The sequence below is a fragment of the Natrix helvetica genome, assembly GCF_964273705.1.
Source record: "Natrix helvetica genome assembly, chromosome: 1".
NCBI classification, from domain to species: domain Eukaryota; kingdom Metazoa; phylum Chordata; class Lepidosauria; order Squamata; family Natricidae; genus Natrix; species Natrix helvetica.
The window spans coordinates 251,468,519-251,493,895 of record NC_138548.1 but is presented as its reverse complement, the minus strand read 5'-3'; the positions used below and the strand labels follow the sequence as shown (position 1 = coordinate 251,493,895).

The 25,377-nt window shown below is 39.9% G+C and overlaps 1 protein-coding gene across 2 annotated transcripts; it reads left to right on the top strand.

Moving 5' to 3' along the window:
* Positions 1-1,012: 1,012 nt before the first annotated feature.
* LOC309385772 (uncharacterized protein) lies at positions 1,013-20,962 on the top strand. 2 transcript variants are annotated; one of them, XM_081940483.1, is made up of 8 exons: positions 1,013-1,071; positions 2,236-2,316; positions 9,931-10,063; positions 11,889-12,206; positions 14,196-14,450; positions 19,006-19,153; positions 20,093-20,153; positions 20,698-20,962. In XM_081940483.1, exons 3-7 carry the CDS (start codon positions 10,000-10,002, stop codon positions 20,118-20,120), a joined length of 813 nt encoding a protein of 270 aa, XP_081796609.1. In that variant the 5' UTR covers positions 1,013-1,071; positions 2,236-2,316; positions 9,931-9,999; the 3' UTR covers positions 20,121-20,153; positions 20,698-20,962. The 2 variants fall into 2 exon arrangements, with proteins under 2 accessions (XP_081796609.1, XP_081796608.1); XM_081940482.1 differs by having other exon boundaries at positions 1,038-1,169.
* The last annotated feature ends 4,415 nt before the right edge of the window (positions 20,963-25,377 follow it).

Genomic DNA, 25,377 nt, shown 5'->3' with positions numbered 1-25,377 from the left:
TACAGTGACCATGGATCAGTGGTGGGATTTAGCCAGTTCGCACCCCTTCGGAAGAACCGGTTGTCAAGTTTCTGAGCAGTTTGGTGAACTGGTTGTTGGAAGAAATCATTCGGGCAGAGAACCGGTTGTTAAGTTATTTGAATCTCACCACTGCCATAAATGGCAGAGCTACATTGTTCTTAGTGTTGGAGGGTTCAGCTAGAGGTACCTGGGTGTCACCAGGTCATTTCAAGTCTAGTCTTAACCATGGAATTTCACTGGGTGCCTGGAGCAGGCATCTTTGAGTCCAAACTGCCCCCCAGGCCTGTTTGGGAAAGCTGGAGGACAAAATGTTATGGTGCTACCTTTAGCTTTTTGAGCAAAGGCAGCATGTAAAAGTAAACACTGTAATTAGGGTAATATGCTTCTGGGCTTGAATCTGGGCTTGTACATTTTGCTACCTATTGATCTAAAGCACCTTTGTGGATCAGCAGGCGGGGGGAGAGGAAATGGTTCTGTGTGAGGGGGAGGTGCATGTGCTTGGATGCACAGTTCCATTTGTGCAATCGACAGATAGTCGCACATACGTGTGAAGCTCCATTTGTGCAAGCAGTGGCCATGCCTGCCACTCACACAAATGGAGCTTCATGCGGGCACAAATGGAGCTGTGTGCACGTGCTTGTCTGCTACTTGTGTGGCCCATTTCTGAACGGTTGCAGCCTAGTACTGGGCCATGGCCCAGGGATTGGGGATCCCTGATCTAAAGGCATGCTCCTGGCTCCACTTGTTCTTAAGACAATTCTTCCCTCTATCACTTGTAGCATAACGGCCATAATTCAAGGATCAAGTGGCAGGGAGCCCACTCTTTCCCAACAGAAAACATAGCCCATAGGGTACTGATGAGATCATTTTTGCATTATCTTAAAGAGTTAAATTTTAGAGATGTAAGCATAGCACATCATTTTAAAACTTGTCTGACTGGTTTGCACTTTAATCTCTTGGTCCAATTGTGCTTACATCTCCCAAACTGAAAAGAAAATGAAAGTAAATGTTGACAACACTTCATTTCATTCCTGAACAACTTTTTGCTGGGTGAGTCGACTCTCGATTTCATAGATATAGACTCTTTGACGATAATAGTGGAATCTGTTAAAACCGTACTACCAAGAAACTGGAGTGTGGCTTATCAGGTAGATAGAACTTTCTGTTACTAAAGAATCCAAGTTCCTGCAAGTATTTTAGGAACTGCTGATGCCTTGTTGCTTGCTCTGTCTTGCTGCTCTATTACATGCATGCGGTGAAATCTTTACTGGCACTAGTTTTTAAACAAAATATGACTTTCAGTGTTCAGGTATGTGAGTATGTGGCTGAATGTTCTTCATTTGCAGAAACATGCAATATGAATGTATCTGTAGAAATACGAATGTAGAAATATGAATGTATCTGTAGTTCCAGGTGAGGTCTGTGGCTTTTATTCCCTTACTGGCTGTGAATTATAGGAGCTACATGTATCCCAACAGGTGTGAAAGAAGAAAATTGAAAGGAAAAAAATAATTATAGGAGCAAATGACTGGACAGGGAGACTGAACTGAATATCTTCCCTTTTCCTTGTCAATCGCTTTTGATTTTTGATCATTTGATTCAAATATAGATTGTCAAGCTGTAATTTGTAGTAAGATTAAATTTGTGCCTATGTGTGAGTGAGTGTCTCATTCTTCCTTTTCTGAAGATTACTAGAGGTTTTCAAAAATAGACTGGACAACGTTTTGACTGGGATGGTGTAAGACTCCTGCTTTGAGTGGGGCGGGGGTGGGTGGGTGTTGGACTAGAAGTCCTCCAAAGTTCCTTCCAGGCTTATGATTCTATGTTCTAAAGCAACAATATGACCTGTCAGGAAACATACACAGCTGCATAAGGAAGTTATTGTAGTTTTGAAGATTAAGATCAAGTCATCCATGGTGCTTGCAAATGTATGTGAAAAAAGCAAAATGCTGGTATACATTGCGTGCAAATACACAGGGGCAGGTGCACAATAGTAATATACTGTACCACCAACTTGTCATTTTATACAGCTCCCCATGACTGCATCCAGCCATTAGAAGTACAGTTTTTCAGTAAGGTGTCCTTAATGCTTGTACTACAGATAAATAGAGAATCTGGGAATCTGTAAGAGGAATTTCCAAACATTATTTCGTAATCAGGTAATTAAGGTGGAATCTCTTGAGATAGCTTGAATGTTTTTTTGTTTTTTTGCAGATTCAAAATCGGTTTTATTTGTTATTAGTGTGTGCTCCTTAAACATACAGAAGTCATGGGTCCATGCCTGTATGTGCACAGGTGAGTATCCAATAATTATGGTACATTTGGGAGGGGGGAAAGGGCCATAAAACATCACTTTTCCTCCTTCAAATATATGGGGAGAAAGATTACTGGTGGTGCCAGATTGCTAGATAGGCAGGAGGGTCATTTGAGTGAATGAAAGGATCATTTGCATGAAGCAAAAGGATTTAAAATTTAAATACTAATTATTACAAATTTTAAAGATTGTATATTATAGTTGTTCTTGTTAATGTTTTTAACATGGGGATGTTTATATTTACCGTATTTTTTGCCCTATAAGACGCTCCGGAATATAGGACGCACCCAATTTTAAAGGAGGAAAATCTAGAAAAAAAAGATTCTGAACCAAATACTGTAGTAAAATATTTTATATCAACTGTATAAAGTTAACAGCAGTTTAAGAACAATTTTATGTCAACCATGTAACATATTAAGAACTATCTTTACTCTCATTAACAGTTAGTAAAGTCAGTAAACAGTGAATCTAATGGTCTCATACCCCCTCATATCTCATCTGGTGCTCTCTAACCCAATATTTCATCTGGTGGTCTCTAACCCCCTCATATGCATCTGGTTTGAGTGAATGCTGCTGGAAAGGAGATTGTAAAAAGGAGATCGTTCCTCTTCCCTTCCCTTCCTCCCCCCCCCCAATCTCTCCGGATTCTCAGGAAGCAAAGCCTTTGAATCAAGCTTGATCGTGTCCCTTTCTAGGTTTTTAACTTCCCAATCTAGCGTTCTGAGAAAAGCTTTTGTAAAAAGGAGATAGTTCCTCTTCCCTTGCCTTCCTCCCCCCACCCACAATCTCTCCGGATTCTCAGGAGCCTTAAAGCAGCGCCTCCTTAAACCAAAGCCTCTGAGTAACTGGGAAAGAAAGGCGTGCTTTTCGGGCGGCAGTTTTCGGCAGGTTCCAAGCGCGGCTTTCTTTCCCAGTTACTCAGAGGCTTTGGTATACTCGGAGCTCACCCTCCTCCTTCTGCAAGCGAAAGGTGCCTCAGAGATTCGGGGGGGGGGCAGCTCAGGGGAGACAATGGCCATAACAACTTCACTCCCCAGCAATGTGAGGAGCCGCTGCCCCCGCCCCCGCCTAAGCCCTCCCGGGAGCCCAGCCGAGCGGGAGCTCTGAAAGCGAAACCTCTCTCCTTTCCAGCCATCACGATCTCTGCAACGCCTGCTTTGCCTGCCCCATTTTTAGATGACCCAGGTGGCTACATTCGGCGAATAAGACGCACCCAGATTTTCACCCTCTTTTTTGGAGTTAAAAAGTGTGTCTTATAGGGCAAAAAATACGGTATATTGTGATTAGGATTTTTTAAACTTTAAGCTTTTGGCTATAATATAGGACAATGGGGTTTATATGCCCAATTCTCATTCAAAACCATTTAAATCAGTGACCATTTAGGGCAGGGGGGTCAAACTCAAGGTCCGTGGGCTGAATACAGCAAAGTACCAGCCCTGAAGAACAACCATTAAACAGCCGAGGGTCAAACCAGCAGAAGTTCCAAATATATTAACTTTCACATAAGAAAGTGGCTACAGCTTTGATAATCAGCTACCTGTACTGTTGTTGTTTTTTTCACTGAATGTTTATGTTTGGTAGGTTGCAGTCATTTAGGTGAAGGATATGTTAGATGTTTACATAAAGTACCTTAGAACTATTGTTTTATTGAGTTGCACTTTCCTAGAAGTGGCACGGCATTTCTCGCTATAGCTTCAGGCTTAAAACATTTTTAAAAACAGCTTCCTTAAGTAGATGCCAAGTCTAAACTAAAGAAACTTTTATGATTGTTGCTCATGTCCATGCCTGAGAACAGCTAGGATTAATTATTTATATTTATATTTTCTATTTCCAAGATGATTCCATTTTATTCCCACAAGAGTGGTCTTGTGAGGTAGATTAGGCTAAGACGGAGGGAAATCAGTCAGGGAAACCAAAATCATGCAGTGAATTGATTGAGAATGGACTTTAATCCAGACCGTAACACATCACATTCATTAATCATAATTCTGTTTCTTGATATAAAATCTCTTTCCATATGTTCCACAATCACAGGCTGAGATCCAAAGGAGATCAGATGTTTGCTATACTTAGCTTGTTTATCTCGTACATATTATTTCACTGTGGGCAAAGTCCTTCATGCTAGTTAGAAATGCCCTTTTATCATTTGATCACTGGTTACTGCCCTCTATGCACATTTAAAAAAATAAATAAATACATTGATGAAGAAAACCAACCTTCCTCTCCCCCCTCCCTTCTTTGCTTTTTCCCCTTTCTGAGCCAAATATATAAAAAGGATTTTAAAATATGTTTTTCTTTTATGGGTCCATTGGCAGATGCATCGGACAGGAAGGTAGCAAGTATGCAGGAGTCAATGGAGGAGATATCTAGTTGATTGTGTGATCAGCCATAATATGCCTTTACCCAGATATGCTATAATTCAGGAAAGCACAATTTCAAAATTCTACCCAGTCAAAAGCTTTACTTGAAACTAGTAAAACAAATAATTACAATTAAACCCAGTACAACAATTATCTGGGGCAATAGCTTATAATATGTTAGAGAGCAGCTATAACCATATTTTCTAAAACAGATGGTAAACTAGAAACTGTCAGCAAGGTGATATAAACAGCCCCACCACACACACACACACACACACACACACACACACGTCAAATAAAAATATCTTTATATGTTTTTAAAAGATCCTCAATCTTTGTGGACCCTTATATTATCACTTACATTGCATTGTCCATATATCATGTATACATAAATATACACATATATTTGCTGACACTTTATTTAAACTTAATTTGTGTCTCAGTGATTGCATGACCTCTGTAGATGCTATATGATAAATACATACATACATACATACATACATACATACATGTTCTACCCCCCCCCTCTCTCCACGCCTGTGAACAAACCAGAACATAGGCTTGGCTGTTTGCCACTGTGTAATTGCCGAGATAACAAACCCTTTGGCTGAGGGCCCAGACAACCCACGTACAAGAAAAACAACCCAGATATTCCTAACGATCGAAAATGGCTAGAAGACATAGATTTTCTTCACTGCTAATTTTGAACAGTTGTTTCCTGCAAATGTCCCCTCCCAACGCCTTACCTATAAGCTCTCTTTGGAGGGGCCAATCCACAACCACCTGTGTTGAATTATCTTCTATGAGTCTGCCTACGTAGTTGCTGCTTTCGTTTCTCAGCCCTTCTCACTCTAGCATCAGGGACAAACTGCCTTTGATTCTCCCCACTGCTCCATGCCTCAGGCGCCTTTTAGTGGCCAACCAGCCCCTCTGGTCCCTGCTCTGAATCTGAACCCTGCACAGGATTCAGGGTTCCACATAGTCCAGGGCAGACTCAGTGGCATAGCATGGGGGGTGCAGGGGCGGGCGGCCGCACCGGGCACAACATCTGGGGGGGGCGCGCTCGCGCTCGCAGCTCTCTGCTGTTGACTTGCATGTATTTCAAGGCTGAATTTGAATTGAATGAAGCCGAGGAACACTTCCCACGTTTAATACAAAAGAGACGCGAGCAGGTCTTCCCCGGGGTCGAGAGCACGAAAGAGGGCCAAAGTTTTCTTCTGCAGATCTGGGTCTCTTGAAGACTGCTGGGCAGGGCGAGGGATGTTAATAACGCGATACGTTTAAATTAGAGCAAGTGAAGACCTCGGGCGGCTTTCCTTTTCCTATTTTCCCAGAACTGAGGGAAGAAAATGATTCTGCTTCGGGCCTATAGAGGGTGCTGCGAGCTTTGCTAAGGAGGACGGCTGCTTCAGAGCTCCCTTCATGTCCTGAGTCCAGTGGCGTAGCGTGGGTTGCCACGGGTTAGGGGGCGCAAATTACGTGCCTTGCCCTGGGTGCTGACAACCCACGCTACGCCACTGGGCAGACTCAAATGATCCCTCACTATCCCAGTCCATCAGCAGCTCAACTGGATCCTGCTGGGCCATAACACATACATACATACATACATACATACATACATACATACATACATACCCCTTATGGAATGTGAAAAGGAGGAAGCTTGTCCCAAAGGTGCTTTTTTATTTTTCCTTCAAAACGTTTCACTTCTCATCCAAGAAGCTTCTTCAGTTCTGACTGAATGGTGGATAGTAGAAGTTTTTATATTCCTTTTAGTCATATGATCATTAGCACTCTTTCAAAGAGTTGTTGAGGCCATTTGGAGGTTTATCTGTGCCCTCGTGATCACCTACAGAGTGCCAATGGGTGTGGAATCTTCTTGGAAGTGCTGAAATTGTGAACATGAGATACAGTAGGTGTACCTCTACAGGAGGGTGTTGTATCCCTCCTGTTTACAACACAGTCATTCAATCACTATGCTCCACACAATGAATAAACTATCTCCCTATTTTTGACTCTGACTAGTTGACAGGGGTCAATTTAGGTATAGTGAAATATCAAATGAAATCTGTGGCAAGTGGGTTTTGTGGCCAGGTTGGATACTTTTGGCCTGATGTGAGTTGGCAGAGAAAAGGGGGGGAAATGAGAAGTTTAGATATGGCCTTAACAAAATAACAGAATTGGAAGGGACCTTGGAGGTCTTCTAGTCCAAACCCCTGCTCATGCAGGAAACCCTATACTATTTCAGAATGGTTGTACAATCTCTTCTTAAAAACCTCCAGTGTTGGAACACCCACAATTTCTGGAGGCAAGTTGTTCCACTGATTAATTGTTTTGTCAAGAAACTTCTTACAGTTGTAGGTTGGTTCCCTCCTTGATTGATTTCCATCCATTGTATCTTGTCCTGCCTTCAGGTGCTTTGGAGAATAGGTTGACACCCCCCCCCCCCTCTTCTTTCTGGCAGTCCCTTAGATATTGGAACACTTTTCATTAAACTAGACATACCTAATTCCTGCCCAATGTTCTTCATACGTTTTAGCCTCCAGTCCCCTAATCATCTTTGTTACTCTTCTCTGCACTCTTTCTAGAGTCTCAACATCTTTTTAATATCATGGCAACCAAAATTGGATGCAATATTCCAAGTGTGGAATTACCAAGGCATTATAAAGCAGTATTAACACTTCACATGATCTTGATTCTGTCCCTTTATTAATGCAGCCTAGGACTCTGTTGGCTTTTTTGGCAGCTGCAGCACACTGCTAGCTCATATTTACGTGATTTTGCACTCGGCCTTGAAGTACAAGTTGCTTTAATTGCTAGCTAGGATCGTTGTGGGGCAGATGGAGGAAGCATTCTAGTTGGCCAGACATAATAAATGAGCATTGGAGTTTAAAGTCCAGGGGGGAAAACCTCACTTCCTCAATTGCAGCTGCTTGTAAAGTAAAGGGGGGAGAGAGGGGTGGGGAGAAAATGGAATGGAGAGGCATGTGGCGTTTGAGTCTTTGCCCTCTGAGGCATTAAGGCCTTAGGAGAGACATATTGGAAATCAATGGGTAGAGAAAAAGATTGCTTCAGTGTCCTGGTCCATTGGAGTGTGCAGATATTGTTTCCTGCCTCCAGAGGAAGGAAAAGGTTGGAGATGTCACCCAGAGGCTTCCTGGGACAAGAGAAGTGACAAATAGACAAAGGGATGTGCTTCACCCAACACCCAAAGTGGAAGGAGACAAAGAGTCATTGTTGCCTGCAGACAGACAATCAGAGACCTTGGAGAAATCCCACACAGGGCGAGACTGGGCAGAAGACTCCGAAGGAGGTGCATTACACAACTTCAGTTATGGAAGAATGTCTGTCAGAATCCCAAAAAGAACAAAGAATGGTTTTAGGTGCACACCAAAACCAACCAACTTCCTTATCTTCTTATCTTTCCCTTATCTTTCTGAGTGAAAAGCAGCTGAGGGAGAGGGGAGGAAAAGGAGGGGAATTATTTGCTAAGGGCAGACTGGAAAAGTAAAGTTAGAAGAATTTTGACAGGTTGCTGCAATACTTTCACTTCGGTTTAATTCTGGTAATAAATTGCTGTGTGTGCACAAATTTAGTTGGAAAAGTACCCTTAATCATGCAACAAACTTGGCTACATACATGCAGTAATTGTGTTAGTGGAAAAAATATGCTGCAATACTAATTGCTGCAATTATCTAATTTTAATATAGACTGTACGTGTATATTTTAATTAAAAGGTGATAACACATGCCCCTGGGAAACAAGCATAGTAATTTTAAGTGCAAATTCTGCAAAAAAAGTCCTTATCTTACTGCATGTACAGTATATTTCCTTTGTTGGAAGAATTATCTATCTGGTTCAATTCCAAGTGGGGAGAAAGACACTGAAAACATGGAGGTTGATTGGAATGATGGTTTATTGATGGACAGGACCATTTGAGGTCATGCACAGTTGACCACATGGAGTGCAGAGTGAGGGTTATCTATACTCTCTCTTGGGCCTTGCCCTTGAGCTTCCTGTTCCTGTGCAAGAAATGCATTCTATTGGCTATAGTCAGAATCCCATGAGGCCATGTGGGGTCATGTTTGTCCAAATCAACTTTGGTTGAAGCCTGGAGAGTCATGTAATGTCCCCAGGTGATTTTGCAATGCAGTGAGCCCTGCTGCTAGATAATCCTATTATGTCCTGGAGGTTCATGTTTTAACCCCATTACCCTGGAGCTGAAGATCTTTTGTTTTGTAGATAGGCTAGCCCAGTCCTTCTCAATGGGCACCAAATATCACCAAATAGCAGGGAGCTGAAGCTCTGAGTTTCTGTCTCCCTTAAATTTCTATTTCTCTTTTAGGGGAAATATAATATTCTGCCTTTTTAATAGTTCCTAAAATATTAGGATGTATTTACAAATTACCGCTGAAATACAGCATGGACACAGAACAAATCAAAAGTGCTGTAGTATAAATTGATATTAAAGTTCAAAGAAACCATCACAGTCGCCCAACAGGAAGAGTTACAGAAAAAAAAAACTATATAAAAGTTACTCTGACCTATAATTTAAGAGAAATTTGGTGTAAGTATTTTACAGATGGTGCATAACTCCATCAATGATTGCTAGGACAGACAAGGCACATAACAACAAATGTTGGAAATGCTAAAACAGAGATGGAAAATTCTATCACATGTGGTGGTTATGTTAATAATAAAAGCTCAAAGGAACTGGGAAGAAATACATCAAAACATTCAAAAAATTTCTAAAACTACCGTATTTTTCGGAGTATAAGACACTCCAAAGTATAAAACGCACCTATATTTTGCGGAGGAAAACCATGAGTTTGACAACCCTATCCTAGAATTTGCATGGCCTGCTTTTTTTCCCATTAACCACAGCTTGTAATTAGAACTGACAGACAAGCTTGTCACCAGAGCCTAACATAAAAGGCTGAACAAAAAGAACTGAGCCAGCTTTCATGGCTAAGGTGGTACTAAAAATCACATTCTCCTGGTTTCTAGTCCCTGGTGCCTGCACCATTAGACCAAACCGGCTCTCAAATTATCATTTTCTAAAATGTTGATGAGATTTTTTTTCTTCTACAAAATTTTGTGTCACTTTTTTTTTTTTAAAGAAAGGCTTTAATCCAGAATACAGGGTAAAGGTTTATTTGGGAATAATTTTATTCACAGATCATTCTAATTGAGCAAGATGGAGAAGGAATACTTAATGTCCTCATTTCTCAACAGGAAAAGCATTGATCGCTCTTTCTGAAATGCCTTCCGCTGAGATTCTAAGCAGCAACAATTGGTGTTAATATGGCGTCTTTCCGAATGTTATCATACCTAATCCTGTTGAATGCTTTAAGTGATATTCAAGCAGGTAATCCTTTCTATTATCTCAGTTTATTTTATAGTTACAATATTTTTATACTGCCTTTTAAAGGACATAGGTGAGATTCCTTCAACTGAATTTCCTTCACTCTTATTTTGCTTTGCCTTTTATTGGAGAAGGAAAAAGAGTAACTTCCATTTCTAACATTAAAGTTACAGCTGCTGTATTTTTAGAGAATTGAAAGGGTGTGTTTCTATTAATGCAGGTTGGCTGTGTCGAGTCATAGAATACTAATAAACTGTACACTAGCCATGCAGGGAGAAAGAATATCCTGCAAATTTATGCTAAGGACCAAATGCCAAACTTATGATTTTTGGAAATTATTACAAACTTAATGTAAGTCAAATCAATAAAAGCAATTCAGTTATAGGATACAGACCATCTATTTTTATGTGTTTCTTTGCTTTTATGTGTTTGTTTGCTTAAAGCTTTTTTATAAAGCTTTAAAAAGAATAAATATTACTTAATAACAAGTAGCTGAAAAACTAGATATTCTTGTTCATTGTTATATATTCAGGAATATATTATAGTTATTGTTCAATTTTTCCTGCTTATAAAAACAACCTGTATATCATTGGAGATGACAAAGAAACACCTCCTTAAATCCAACTTACAGGAATATGTGTACATTTTAAGGATAGGACCTTGAGTTCAAGAATGAACTGATGCCTGTCAAGGCATTAAGAAGCACAGGTGCAAGTACATAAAATGGAAAGTAAAAAACTACAAATGTCAGTTAAAAAAAGTTTTATTTGGCTAAATGAAATTATACAATAATACAATAATACAATAGTAGAGTTGGAAGGGACCTTGGAGGCCTTCTAGTCCAACCCCCTGCCTAGGCAGGAAACCCTATACCGTTTCAGGCAAATGGCTATCCAACATCTTCTTAAAGACTTCCAGTGTTGGGGCATTCACAACTTCTGGAGGCAAGCTGTTCCACTGATTAATTGTTCTAACTGTCAGGAAATTTCTCCTCAGTTCTAAGTTGCTTCTCTCCTTGATTAGTTTCCACCCATTGCTTCTTGTTCTACCCTCGGGTGCCTTGGAAAATAGTTTGACTCCCGCTTCTTTGTGGCAACTCCTGAGATATTGGAACACTGCTATCATGTCTCCCCTAGTCCTTCTTTCTCTTAAGCTAAACATACCCAGTTCCTGCAACCGTTCTTCATATTTCTTCTATTGGCACTGGGGATTTTTCCCCTTTCTCCTTTGTTGGAAGAGGTTCAGTAACTCAGTTCCATTTAGGGCTTTAAAAGCCAAAACCATTCCCTTGAATTGCACCTGAGGTGAAACTGGAAGCCAGTGCAGCTCACACAGCTGGATGAAATCCCTATAATTGCACACACCACCACATTCTGGACCAGTTGTAGTTTCTGGAAGTTCTTCCAGGGCAGCATGCATAGAACACATTGTAGTAATCACTAAATAATGGCTGACTTCATAACTCACAATAAGCATTTTTGATTGTGGCTTAGAGTTTGTGTGAATCCAGGCACTGTGGTTTAGCATAATGTGGAAAGAGCCTATAGTTATTCATCTAATCATATATTTTAACTGCCATTTTTAAAAATCCAATTAATGGCTGTTATGAATTCAGTTTATCCATGCTTCAGACAAAACAGAGGTGACTGCACTGAATAGCAGCCATTGTCCCAAACTTTAGGAGAGCTTTCCTATTGCCTGAACTATTAAGACTATCCATCTATGTCTTTTGGCTGTAGAAATAGTATTCTTAATTCCTAATAATTTAGGTTTGGTATATGAAAAACATGCAGTGCAATTGTATGGATCTTCTGCTTTTTTTTTTCAGGGGATGATTGTTTTTCATGTTCAAAACCCAACATTGCAGAACTTGGAAAAGGAACTGTGATTATATGCAAGAGTAATGCACCCATTGTATCTATGATAATGAGTTTCTGCCCCCTCAAGGGAGACTGCTATTCTGCCAAAGGTTACATCTATCAACATAATAGTACCTTGACTGACGGTGAAACAACACTGGAATTTCACAACAATATAGCTTCTCTGAGTATTAACCAAATAAAGATATCACATGAAGGAAACTATAAATTAGGTCATATAGGTGCAATCTGTATGAATAACCAGGATATATTTCTAGAGGTGTTTGGTAAGTCGGAGCCTATGATCATTGAACTTCAAGAAGCTAGATTTGAATGTATATTGGTCAAAATCAGTTGCTATAGCAGCTGCCATTCATAAAATTAATATTGGCTTTCATCATAAGCATCTGCACAGGGGGAGGAGAGGGATGAAGCCAATGACTAAATGCCCATCCTGACATACACTCCAGCCCTTACATACTTGTGTGCTACCTTGCAATCCAAGGTAAAAGGCGGAGTTTTCCTCCTGACATTATGTAGATCTGCCTTTGGGAAGGAAGATGAGTGAATGAGCCATTAAAAGGGAACTTGGAGAAAAGATTCTACAGTCCTGTGAAGGATGAAAGGGTGAGAAAGAAACTCAAAATAATCCTGCCTTGATTTTGCTTAGTGAGGCAGAAAGAAATTTGGAGGGGGCAAAGTGAAGAAACAAGCGTGGCAAGGGTTCTGCAGTGCTTTTTGTTGTTATAGGTCTGTGATGGTGAACCTATGGCACACGTGCCGGAAGTGGCACACAGAGCCATTTCTCTGAGCACGTGAGCCATCACTTGTGTTGCTCTTCCGGGTGCGGTGGGCCAGCCAGCTGGAGTGCCAGAAACAGGAAGAGCAGACAGCCGGTGCACATGTGTGTGCTGGGAAGATGATCTCCCGGTTTTTGGTGCATGCATGCACACTGACTGCCTGGTCTTCCAGTTTCTGGCATGCATGCGCACTGTCTGGCTGTTCTTTGTGTGTGCATGCACGCCAGAGGGCCAGACGGCCGATTTATGGCACACATGTGCGTACATGCACTCCTGCTTCAGCACTCAGTGCCGAAAAGGTCCACCAACACTGCTATAGATGGTAGAATAACAGAATCTCCAAATCTTGTCAGAGTTTATCTCTTACCTATCATATACTAAACAAAATCAACGTGGGGGTAATTTTAATTTATGTTTTCCTTAGGACTGTGTGATTTTATTTTTCAAAATTCCTTTACAGCTTCTTCATCCTTTTCTTATTCCCAAATTTGTTTCTGCATTTCTGTTTTTATTTTAGCAGATATATGATTAGGAACAGACAAAATGAAAATTATATTGGTATGTTAGACCTTATTTTGTCACAGGAACAAAAATAAGGTTAACAAAATATGCCCATCTAGTCCTTCACTATTGTTTCCAGGAATATCAATCAAATGCTTCTAGGAAGCTTCCAATCAGATTTCTCCATTCTGCCTATTCACTAAGCAAGCACTGAGAAATATGGAACAAACAGAATGTCATAAACATGAATTCTTTGAAATACACCTTCAAAATATCATTATAGAAATGATTATCTGGTCTAGTGATTAAATCACCAGGCTAGATGCTAGGAAACTGAGTTCTGGTACATTAAAAATGTACAATCCAGAATGAGGTTTGTTTGTTTGTTTTTACCCTGCCTTTATTTTTTTAATAAATAACTCAAGATAGAGAACATACCTAATATAGCTTCCTCCTCCTATTTTCCCTACAATTACTCCCCCTTGAGAGAGTAATTAGTTGGAAGGCCTAGAAGGAAGGAAGGAAGGAAGGAAGGAAGGAAGGAAGGAGGAGGGAGGGAGGGAGGGAGGGAGGGAGGGAGGGAGGGAGGGAGGGAGGGAGGGAGGGGAAGGAAAGAAGGAAGGAAGGAAGTCTAGAATATTATTGCAGCAAAATGGAATATATTAACAACTGCAAAAAGCTAATTTTAAATCCCCCCAACCAATTATATCCTTTTGGTCTGCCAATTATGATGTTTTGGAGACTATCCTGTGGGTGTCCATAGCAGTCACATCATTCTATTTTTTAATAATGCAATGAAAATAATTAGATCTTAATGATAACTGGCTTGCATCTGTACATTCCTGAAGAGAGACAAGAGGGGGAAGTAACACAAATATAATTGGAAAAACAGTAGATCTTGAATGAACTGGTATTCCTTTAAAGTCTATGAGTGATGTAGTTCTGTCCTGATTAGTGCATTATTATATTTTGCAGCACCATATACAACTCCTCAAATAACAGAACAGGAGGGCAATCTTATTTGTACAGCATCCGGAGGTTACCCAGAGGAGAAGCTCTATTGGGTTTCTAAAGCTGGAAATAATCTGACCCATAAATCAACATCTCAGTCTGTGAAAAATGAGGATGGGTCATTCAACCTGAGCAATACCCTTCAACTGGAATCTGCTCCCTCTGGAATTGAATATTGCTGTATTTTCAACCACACAAGAGTTCCTAACAGTCAACCAGGTATGTTTCATTTTTTTCATTGTCACGTCTATACTTCAAATTGTCAACAACCATCTGTACCAATCAAGGAACATAGGTAATTAAACGAACAGTTAGCACAAGATATTTTTCCCAAGACAGGGTTGACAATTGTGTTTTTTCAGATTCCCTTAAGATTCCAGAGTTTTCACTGAACAACTTTGGGTGGGTAATGAGCATTTTGGAGTAATTGAATAGAAATTTAATTATAAGATCTTTGGGGGTGAATTAATAAAAATGTGAGATTGATGCTTGGGTGCCAATCACTGTCTTGCATTGAGTTCTTGGCAAGCTACTGTCTGAAGTTCTGTCTAGAATTCCAGCACATGAAATCTATTACTTTGTCCTATTACTTGTCCCATGTATCTAATTTTAATTCTTATTCAACTATTTATATATTTGTTTTTATAGATTTTCATGGGTACAGGTATGTGGGTCTTGGCGTATTCAGGTCTTTTCCTGTGTAAGATTGAGAGTATCTTGGTGATGTTTCAACGAGGTCCCACTCGCCATCTTCAGGCTGGTGCCTTCGGCTTCATACTAGTGCGAGCAAGGCGTGATTGGAGCTGCTGTCCTTCTATATATCCCCCACCACCAATATTTATAGACAGCAGGTCCGATCACATCTTGCTCACACAAGCACGAAGCCGAAGGCATCAGCCTGAAAATGGCGAGTGGACCTTGTCGAAATGTTGCCAAGATACTCTCAATCTTACACGGGAAAAGACCCGAGTACGCCAAGACACAGACACACACACGTATGTATGTTGAATTTGTGCTGATAAATAAATAAAGGGAGACTAGTATAGATCTATTTCAAGATATTTAGCTCTCATCAGCTAGCCATACCCTTACTGGGATTTGAACCTGGAAGGCTCCTAGGATGGAGCTGAAAGGCAAAAGGGAAGCAGTATGCAGTGTGTGTGTGTGTGTGTGTGTGTGTGTGTGTGTGTGTGTATTGGTAGATGGAGTTGATGTTTGTAGATTGGTTGGCTGTTTTGTATCATCCTATGTCGGTGAGGTGCTGGCTGTGTGTCTGTTGTTCTTTTGTGTTGTAATGACCTGGGTGGTGGGTGGGGTTTGTGGGAGGTATCATCACATTTATTCATGTTGTGGGGGTGTTTCTCTATTTCTATGGCTTCCATAATTATTCTCTTGTTGAAGTGTTCTGTTTTGGAGATTATTTTGGTTCCTTCAAAATCAAAACCCACTGAAAACATCATATGCAGAGTTGAAGCTACCCTCACCAAAATCAACCCAGATGAAGCCAATGCAATCAGACTTGAAGTCACCAACCTCCCTCTGCTCCAGCAATCCACCCAGAAGCAACTTACAGAAAGAAGAACAAAAAACACTCACCAACTTGAGGAAAGACAACAACATAATCATTCTCCCCACAGACAAAGGCAACGCCACAGTGGTGATGAACATGTCTGACTACCAAGCCAAACTATCCAACCTACTCCAAGACCCTACTTATAAACCTCTAAACACAGATTCCACCACCTACCTGAAAAAAACCACCAAATCCAAAATAAAAGCCTCTCCCATCAATGAAGAGATCCAGCAAAGAATCATCCCCAGAGAGAAATCATCCAGATGCCCCAAGCTCTATGGCCTCCCCAAGATACACAAAGAAGGAACACCACTGAGACCCATAATCAGCTCCATAGGCTCACCTCTACAGAATCTTGCCAAATTCCTCACCAAACAACTTCAACCCTACACAGAATCCATCACCTCACAAGTACAAAACTCACTCCACTTCATAGAAACAATAAAGAAATAAAACCTACAACTCAGAGACCTACTCGTGAGCTTCACTATCATATCCCTCTTCACCCAAGTGCCTATAAAAGAAGCCCTGACAGCTATCCAGAACAAACACAACCCCCCTAAACACATCCGGGACCTGACCAACCATGCCTAACCAAAACATACTTCATCCATAATGGACAAAGATACAAACAGATAGAAGGAGCACCCATGGGATCACCCCTCTCACCCATCATCGCAAACTTATACATGGAACATTTTGAAATTAGCGCCTTAGATAAAACTGAACACAAACCCAAACTCTAGCTTAGATATGTTGATGACACTTTCGTGATTTGGCCACAGAGGAAAGAAAAACTGGACAACTTCCTCACACATCTCAACAGCCTACACCCCAAAATATAATTCACAATGGAAATAGAAGCAAATAACCAACTTCCCTTTCTGGACATCCTAATCTACAAAAAATCCAATGGCTCCCTAGGACACACCATCTACCGGAAAAAAACACACGCCAACCACTACTTAAACGCACAATCCCATCACCACCCTGCACAGATCAACTCTGTAGCCAAGATCGTCATCTCCAGAACCAAATGCCTAGCTGACAAAGACCAATTGAAAACTGAATTACACACTCTTACAAACGTAATAATCTCCAACGGATTCCAAAGAAAAACAATTACCAATCTAATCCAAAGGGAGACTCCCCACAGGAACCGAGACACAGAACAGGACAACGGCATCGCCCTCCTCCCTTACATCAAAGGCACCACAGATAAAATCAGCAAAATTCTCCACAAACACAATATCAAGACAGCCTTCAGCACTGACCAAAAAATAGCCAACATCTTAAGAAACCCCAAAGACAAGATCCAGCTAGAAAACCAAAGAGTCTACGAAATACCATGCAAAAGCTGCCCTGCCACATACATTGGGCAAACTAATAGGAGAATAAATGCATGCATCGTAGAACACAAGAACGCAGTCAGAAAAAAAGAAAAAAACTTCCTCCCTCTTCCAGCACCTTAAAGCAACAGGACATGAAATTGATTTTGAAGGAACCAACTTAATCTCCAAAACAGAACACTTCAACAGGAGAATAATTATGGAAGCCATCAAAATAGAGAAATACCCCCACAACATGAATAAATTTGATGATACCTCCCACCCACCAGAGATCTGGAAACCTGCCATAGTCAACAAACGAACCCTACCCATCACCCAGGTCGTTACAACACAAAAGAGCAATGGATACACAGCCAGCACCTCACCGACACAGGATGAAACAAAACAGCCAACCAATGTACAAACATCAACTCCATCTACCAATCAGGATGCAACTACACAGCCAATCAACCCACTTACAGCAACAAAGCCAGCACTCCACACACACACACACACACACACCAAGATTTATAGTAAGACGACAGCTCCGACCACACCTTACTCGCACAAGCACGAAGCTGAAAACACCAGCCTGAAGATGGTGAGTGGGACCTTGCCGAAATGTTGCCAAGACAATCTCAATTTTATGCGGGGGGAGACCTGAATACAACAAGACCACCATATATGTGTATATGCTGGTCTTGTTGTATTCGGGTCTTTTCCCATGTAAGATTGAGATTGTCTTAGCAACGTTTCGGCAAGGTCCCACTCGCCATCTTCAGGCTGGGTTTTGGGCTCAAAATTGCCCCAAACCCAACCTGAAGATGGAGAGTGAGACCTCACCGAAATGTTGCCAAGACAATCTCAATCTTACATGGGAAAAGACCCGAATACAACAAGACCAGAATACCTACACCACGTATGTATGTAAGTTTCTTCCAGCATAGATCTGGAACGCCTTGAGCAATTTCGACCAAACTTAGTACACAGATGACTTATCCTCTGGAAACAAATACTGGGAAGAAGATACCCTTGGGGTGTGTGTGTGTGTGTGTATGTGTTCCAGCATAACTCTGAAAAGCTTGGGTCTTTAAGGAGAGTGAGTGTAACAGCCCATTCTTGCAGGAAACAACTTCTCTCTGTGTTCCCAGGATTTGCTATGAAGCAAAGGGGGCCTGATTAGGCCTGTACAGAAGCCTTTGACTGAGCGTACTTCCTCACACACTGGGCCTTTAAGGCTTAGGTCTCCCTCACACAGTAGACCTATGAGGAGAGCCTGATTAGGCCAGTAGAGAGAGGCCTTTGATTGACTGTGCTCCATCATACAGTGGGCCTTTAAGGCCTGAGCCCCTCCTCACACAAAGTGCCAGGATCTTAGACATGATGAGAAAGAAGAGTGCATGAGAGAGGGAAAGGAGAGGGCAGGGATGATGGGCATGGGAGTAGGGGGAAGAAAGGCCCTCTCAATTGCTTCCTGTCAGACAAACATTTCAATGTCTATAAAAACCCGGGCAAAGCCAGGTCATCAGTTAGTATTCAATATAAAAGAAACTCCATTTGGTTGAATGATTGACAAAAACTAATAGGATGTACTTTTATTGACAGACCATATGCTTTGCTAGATAATAGCGTACAGTTTAACTTGGTTGTATCCAAAAAGCTAAGCAGGATCAAAGTTCATACTTGGATTTAAAACCACCAAGAAAATCCATAATTAGACTAATTGGAAGAAACATTTCTGTGCATTAGCCAAGAAAATCATATGGACATGTCCATGAAATTACCTGGAATTTAACATAACTTCAAGAAGATAGTACCTTTTAATTGTCCAGGTGGAAAATTAACTCCATTTTCTTTTCTTAATTGTATACAGTCTCTGAATGTAAGATACTTGAAAATGTTAGCACATCCATGATTAAAGCAGAAAAGATCACTCAGAATACAACCTGGATAATATTACCTATCATCATGATTATTTCATTGCCTTGCATTATATTGGCTGTAACGTGGTGGAGAAAAAGGTAAATGATCTTCTTCGGGTAAGGGCTAACTAGAGATTGATATTTTTCAATACCTAATGAACATTTACTTTAACCATTGCTACGAAGCCAGACATGGCAAAAAAGAAAGAAAAATAACATTGGGGCTTCCTTATTCAGCATGAAAACATTGCATCAGCATCATTATTTATCATCTATGAGACCTCATATTTAAACATTCAATCTATCCTCATACTTAAACATTCCATCTATGGTGCCTAGAAAATATTGAAATATATTTGAAGGGACCCAATGTTAACTTCCTTGGTTTGAATCCAATAAATCACTAATCCATGAGCCACAGTGGTCATGGGGAACGCCAACCCTTTTCACTGCATCCTGTGCCATGTGTTTTTTTTTTCTACCTGTATTTTATCTATTAATATCATTTCCCAATAATTGCATGGGAAATCCTATAATATGAAAAAAATCTTGAGATTATATTTGAATTTATTTTTCTTGCTAGGAAACAAAATCTCAGAAGAAAACAACAGTAAACCATATTTATACAGTTGTTAACACTGCACGGCTGTCTGAATATAAGTTATCAGGAGCTTAATTAAAAGGAGACTTTGGCCTGCTTATTGCCTTAAAGAAAAAGCATGGGTTCATTAAATAATTTCAAATACTCAGTCCCTGAGAATGAATGGGAACAATTAAAAAACATATTGTATGTTATAATATATATTATATATTTCAAAAAAATATATTTTATTTAAATTACAGTCCATTTAAAGAGTGTTCACTGCCAGAATCACTATGGTGAGGGGATTGCCCACGTAAATAAAAATAAATAAACATTAATTAAAAATGAACAATAAAAATAGACTTTTTACTTCATTAAAAACAGATAGCAAACTCATTAACTTTTTCCTTGGTCTTGTTAATTTCACTATTTTTTATTCCTTGTTTATTGTGCAGAAATGGCAGAAAAGTACTCATGTATTAGAATAGAGTTTTCCCTGCTTTCTTCCAATTCAATGTAAGTATATAATGTATCTCTTGGTGTGTGTGTGTGTGTGTGTGTGTGTGTGCATACATACATACATACATACATGCATGCATGCATGCATGCATGCATGCTTGGTAGTTACTTACATAATGTAACCTACCCAGGGGCTTTCTTGCTACTACCTTTGTAATCTCCCTTTCATCCATCAGGGAAAGAAATTGCTTTTAATCCAATCAGATCCATTGTAACTTTGAATGAAATGATCAGACATAAATTGAGAATCAACTGTAATGTATATGAACCATACGCTCTAAGAATGATCATTGTTCCATCTTTGTGCTAAGTAGAATTTTTGAACAGGACACACACAAAAATATCAAGACTCCTTAAGTCACATTTATCATTGGAGATTAAATAAATACAAAGCAATTCAAACAACTTAAAGGATTTATTTTTTTAATAAATGAATTAAAATAAATTATTTATTAATAACATTTGCATGCAAATAATTACATGTTCTTCAGCTTTATGAGTCTATTCAATCTTTTTATTCATTCGTTTTTTTACTTATCAGGAAAAAATCCATCATACTTGGAAGACACACTTGCATATCCAGCTTAATAAAAGGAACGGGCTTCACACATTACACAAGATTTAATTTCTATTTGCTTCTGGTACTTAAACACGTCTCCTTCAGATATGTAATGTGATCTAAATTCTAAATTGCCTTGGAGAAGTTAGATTTCTGAAAACTATGAACAAAATAAGATTTACAGATGTAAATAATAATGCTTGAACATTTTAATTTAAGAAGTTGTAATTGGATACTGATTAAAAATGTGAACTACAAAGATTAAATGTCATCATGAATTTATTTTGATAGACTTGGCAGTAGTTTCTTCGGTCTTTTCACCATCTCCTACACAGCCCCTAGAGGCCAGGTTATTTCGCTGACAGCCCAATGATCCTTTTTTTAATAGCTACTACTAGAGTCTACACAAAATAGGAAAAAATCCAGAAATTTGCATTGTAGAGGTTCTCCTGAACCATTTTGGACCATTTACAATTTGGTAAGAACAGAATCTCAAATGCTCTGGCTGGTCCAGCTTTCAACTAAAAGAAATCCAGACAGATTGGTTTGCATTGCCCTTGCTATCTCTTCCTTCCTTTCAGAAGCTGCCAACATGTCAAATATTACTGATTAGATTTCCCAGTTTTCCCAGCTCTTGCCCCTTCCTCCCTTTCTTGCCTTTCCTAAATTGCCAATAACTTAGCTTTTGCCTTATTCACCTACCAAATTACTTTGGCCCAGACCAAAGCAACCCTGTATGTTTCAGTTCATACCGGACGTCTCAAAATCATTCTTATATGTTATCAAACATAGATGCTTTTGCATTGGCGTTATCTAGGATCAGGACTGCTAAAAAGGGGGAGGGGAGGAGAGAGGGAGGGAGGGAGGGGGAGAGAGAGAGACACACAGACAGACAGACAGACAGACAGACAGACAGACAGACTGACTGACTGACTGACTGACTGACTGACTTTGGATTTGCAAAGAGAACATGTGGGAGCTGTCTGATTCCAGTGCAATAAAAACTGCCCTCATGCTGAGGTGTAGAGAACAGCTTCAGGGACAGAAGCAAAAAAGTCTCATGAACTAATCTACACTTGTTTGAATCTGGACTGTGTCACTTGCTTATATTGTTGGCTTCCTTCCAGACTTCATACACAAAACGTATCCACAGGGATGGAACCAGGAGCTACAGGAGAAGGAGCAGCAACAAAAAAAAAGTATTACAGAGTCTCCATGTTTATACAAGTGGACTAAGTCTAACCCCTTTTGAATTTCATTAACCCTTATCTAGCACCAAAATATTGTGTTCTAATGACTGAATATGTATATAGCTCATCTAATCTCCTCCTAATACAATGCTATTAGATGTATGTGGAGACTCTAGAAAGAGTGCAGAGAAGAGCAACAAAGATGATTAGGGGACTGGAGACTAAAACATATGAAGAACGGTTGCAGGAACTGGGTATGTCTAGTTTAATGAAAAGAAGGACTAGGAGAGACATGATAACAGTGTTCCAATATCTCAGGGGTTGCCACAAAGAAGAGGGAGTCAAACTATTATCCAAGGCATCTGAGGGTAGAACAAGAAGCAATGGATGGAAACTAATCAAGGAGAGAAGCAACTTAGAACTGAGGAGAAACTTCCTGACAGTTATAACAATTAATCAGTGGAACAGCTTGCTTCCAGAAGTTGTGAATGCCCCAACACTGGAAGTCTTTAAAAAGATGTTGGATAGCCATTTGTCTGAAACGGTATAGGGTTTCCTGCCTAGGCAGGGGGTTAGACTAGAAGACCTCCAAGGTCCCTTCCAACTCTGCTATTGTATTGCATTGTATTATTCAGGGGAAAACCCAAACGTAGATTTCAAGTCAATTAAGGTCAAATCTCTTTCAAGCATTTTCTTCCTGACAATAAATTGATTAGATTGTTAATATCTCTTCTAAAAAAAAAGATAGAAGGCACTTTTGTTGAATTTGTTAGTTGTATTTTCGGAAACTTTAATGCATTTTTTCTTTTTCTTTTCTTTTTATGATCGTTTGCAATTTAATGTGTGAAATTGAAACTTAATAAAGATATTATTTAAAAAAAAACATTTTATTTCCATCATTCTTACTGCTAGGCCCTTCCTACCGTCTCTTCCTACATCTGTTGAAGTCTTCCCTGCCAGTTCTCACAATTTCTCACATTTTAAAAAAAATCAAGTGATTACTTCAAATATAATGAATATCTGCTAACATATATTGACAGCTGTAGCCTATACTCTGCATTCAAGACAACTATATCATGGGCAGTTTTTTCTATTTAAAGGGACATTCTGCTTCTTAATTACTCAGTATTTTATCAAGCAATCTGTTTAGGTTCAGATTCTATAATAAAATGTAGTAAGGAGGTGGATTCCCAGGAGAGAGAGAGCACATTTCAGAGGACTAAGACCTCCAATGTCCCTTCCAACTCCTATTCTATTCTATTCTATTCAAGAATCCTCAGTCTGGTAAAGGTACAAAAACTAAAGAACTCAGCTTGGAAGTATCACTATGAATCATTCTAGGTTTGTGGCCTGACAGATGTATACCCCCCCACAAGGACTTTGTCTGAATTTAAAAACCCATTGCATTGGGTTTTAATTTGATACATTATGTAATTTGATAAACTGATTTTTTTTGTTAGGCGGGGAACTTTATCTTCTGCATTATAGACACTTCATTTTAAAGTATTACTGCTGTAGTAAGAATTATTCTTTTATTGGGTAGTTATTTTTTGAACGTTATTAATACAATCTTCAAAAACTCACCCAACAATAGAAATGGATCTGATTTAATCAAACATGTAGATAAATATTTCTGTCTGTTCTTAAGTAGGCTTACAGACATGGAAATGCACATAGTTAATGACATACCATATAAGACGCATGTTTTTGCCTCAGAAAAGTGGCTGAAAATCTGGGTGCATCTTATACACTGAATACAGCATTTTGGCCCCTTCACCAAAATGTCCGTGCATAGTCTTTAGAAGGTTTCCAAAGAGCTCCTGGGGGCTGGGGAGGACAGAAATGAGAAAAATGGGCCGTTTTTTGCCCCCCACCCCAGCCCCCAGCAGCACTCTATAAGCCTTCATAATTGCATGCAATTTTTTTTCACAAAAAATTGGGCCGTTTTTGTGAAAAACGGACTGTTTTTTGCTCATTTCCCCCCCCTCCGGAGCACTCTGCAAGCCCCCCCAAGGCTATTCATGCCTTTTTTAAAAAAAAACAGGCCCATTTTCACGAAAAACGCCGTTTTGGGGAGGTTTGCAGAGTGCAAAAACTTTTTTTCCCCTTTTGGAAAGCTCTTTAACTGATTGATGAGAATTACATTGATCACGTGCTGTGCCAGCAAACAGAAAGTGTTAGGTGCTGCAGATTGTCAGCGATTTCCTTCTCCAGCACATGGATAAATATACCTGGAAACATCTACCTACCTACCCTCTCTCTCTCTCTCTCTCTTCCTCCCTCCCTACTCTATTTCTCTCTCTCTCTCTCTATCCCTCTACTTACCTACATACATACTCTCCCTCTCTCTCCCTACCTATCTACTGTATTTCTCTCCCCCCCTCTATCTACCTACGTACTGACCTACTCTTTCTCTTCCTACCTACCTACTGTATCTCTCTCTCTCTCCCTTTATCTACCTACTTAACTGCTCTCTCTTCCTACCTACCTACTATATTTCTTTCTCTTTCTCTCCCTCTCTATCCCTCTATCTACCTACTTACTTTTTTTAAAAAATTGCCTCTTCAAAACCTTGGTGCGTCTTATACTCCGGTGCGTCTTATACTCCGAAAAATACGGTATATACTCTACATATGTATATATACATCACACACACACACACACACACACACACACACACACATAAATGATGATGATAATAGATAGATAGATAGATAGATAGATAGATGATAGATAGATGGATGGATAGATAGATAGATAGATAGATAGATAGATAGATAGATAGATAGATAGATAGATAGAGATGTGTGTGTGTGTGTGTGTGTGTTTATTTATCAGTACAAATACAACATATATATATATATATATATATATATATATATATATATATATGTGTGTGTGTGTGTGTGTGTGTGTGTGTGTGTATGTATGCATGCATGTATGTATGATGTATGTATGTATGTGTGTTACAACCCCTGGTATGCCCAAATATGGGAGAGAACTCACTACTCCCCTTTTCTGTCTATCGGCTCACTGCAGGAGACCATCCAGGCAGAATGAGAAAGTGCTGCAGCTGAGAAAAACAGCATTCAACATGACTGCTGCTTCTCTGTGCTACAGCGCTTTCTGGATGGGATTTGGAGGAAAGCGATGGCTTAGAGCTGCTACATTGCACAAGACGCTCTCCCAGCAGCTCAGAGAGAAATAGTCGCTGCCCCGGAAAGCAGAGATGGAGGGGAACAGGCCCCAAAAGGCTGCTTGGTCGAGCCTCACTGCATGGCGGAAGCTGTGTAGATTTGGAAGCCGTGCATGCACTTGCGTGGAAGCCGTATGTGCACACTCACATTTTCGGCAAACTGGTTGCTAAATTAGTTAAATCCCTCCAGTGATTATATATACCACCAGCATTATAGATTGCCACAGCATATGGATAACACTCAATTCATCCTTTGTGGATCTCCAGCCAACATTA

Excerpts from the sequence above, each read along its gene's own strand:
- LOC309385772 (XM_081940483.1), top strand. The coding sequence starts at position 10,000 with ATGGCGTCTTTCCGAATGTTATCATACCTAATCCTGTTGAATGCTTTA. Across the intron at positions 14,451-19,005 it reads AGTTCCTAACAGTCAACCAG|TCTCTGAATGTAAGATACTT; the intron begins GTATGTTTCATT and ends AATTGTATACAG. Across the intron at positions 19,154-20,092 it reads GTAACGTGGTGGAGAAAAAG|AAATGGCAGAAAAGTACTCA; the intron begins GTAAATGATCTT and ends TTTATTGTGCAG.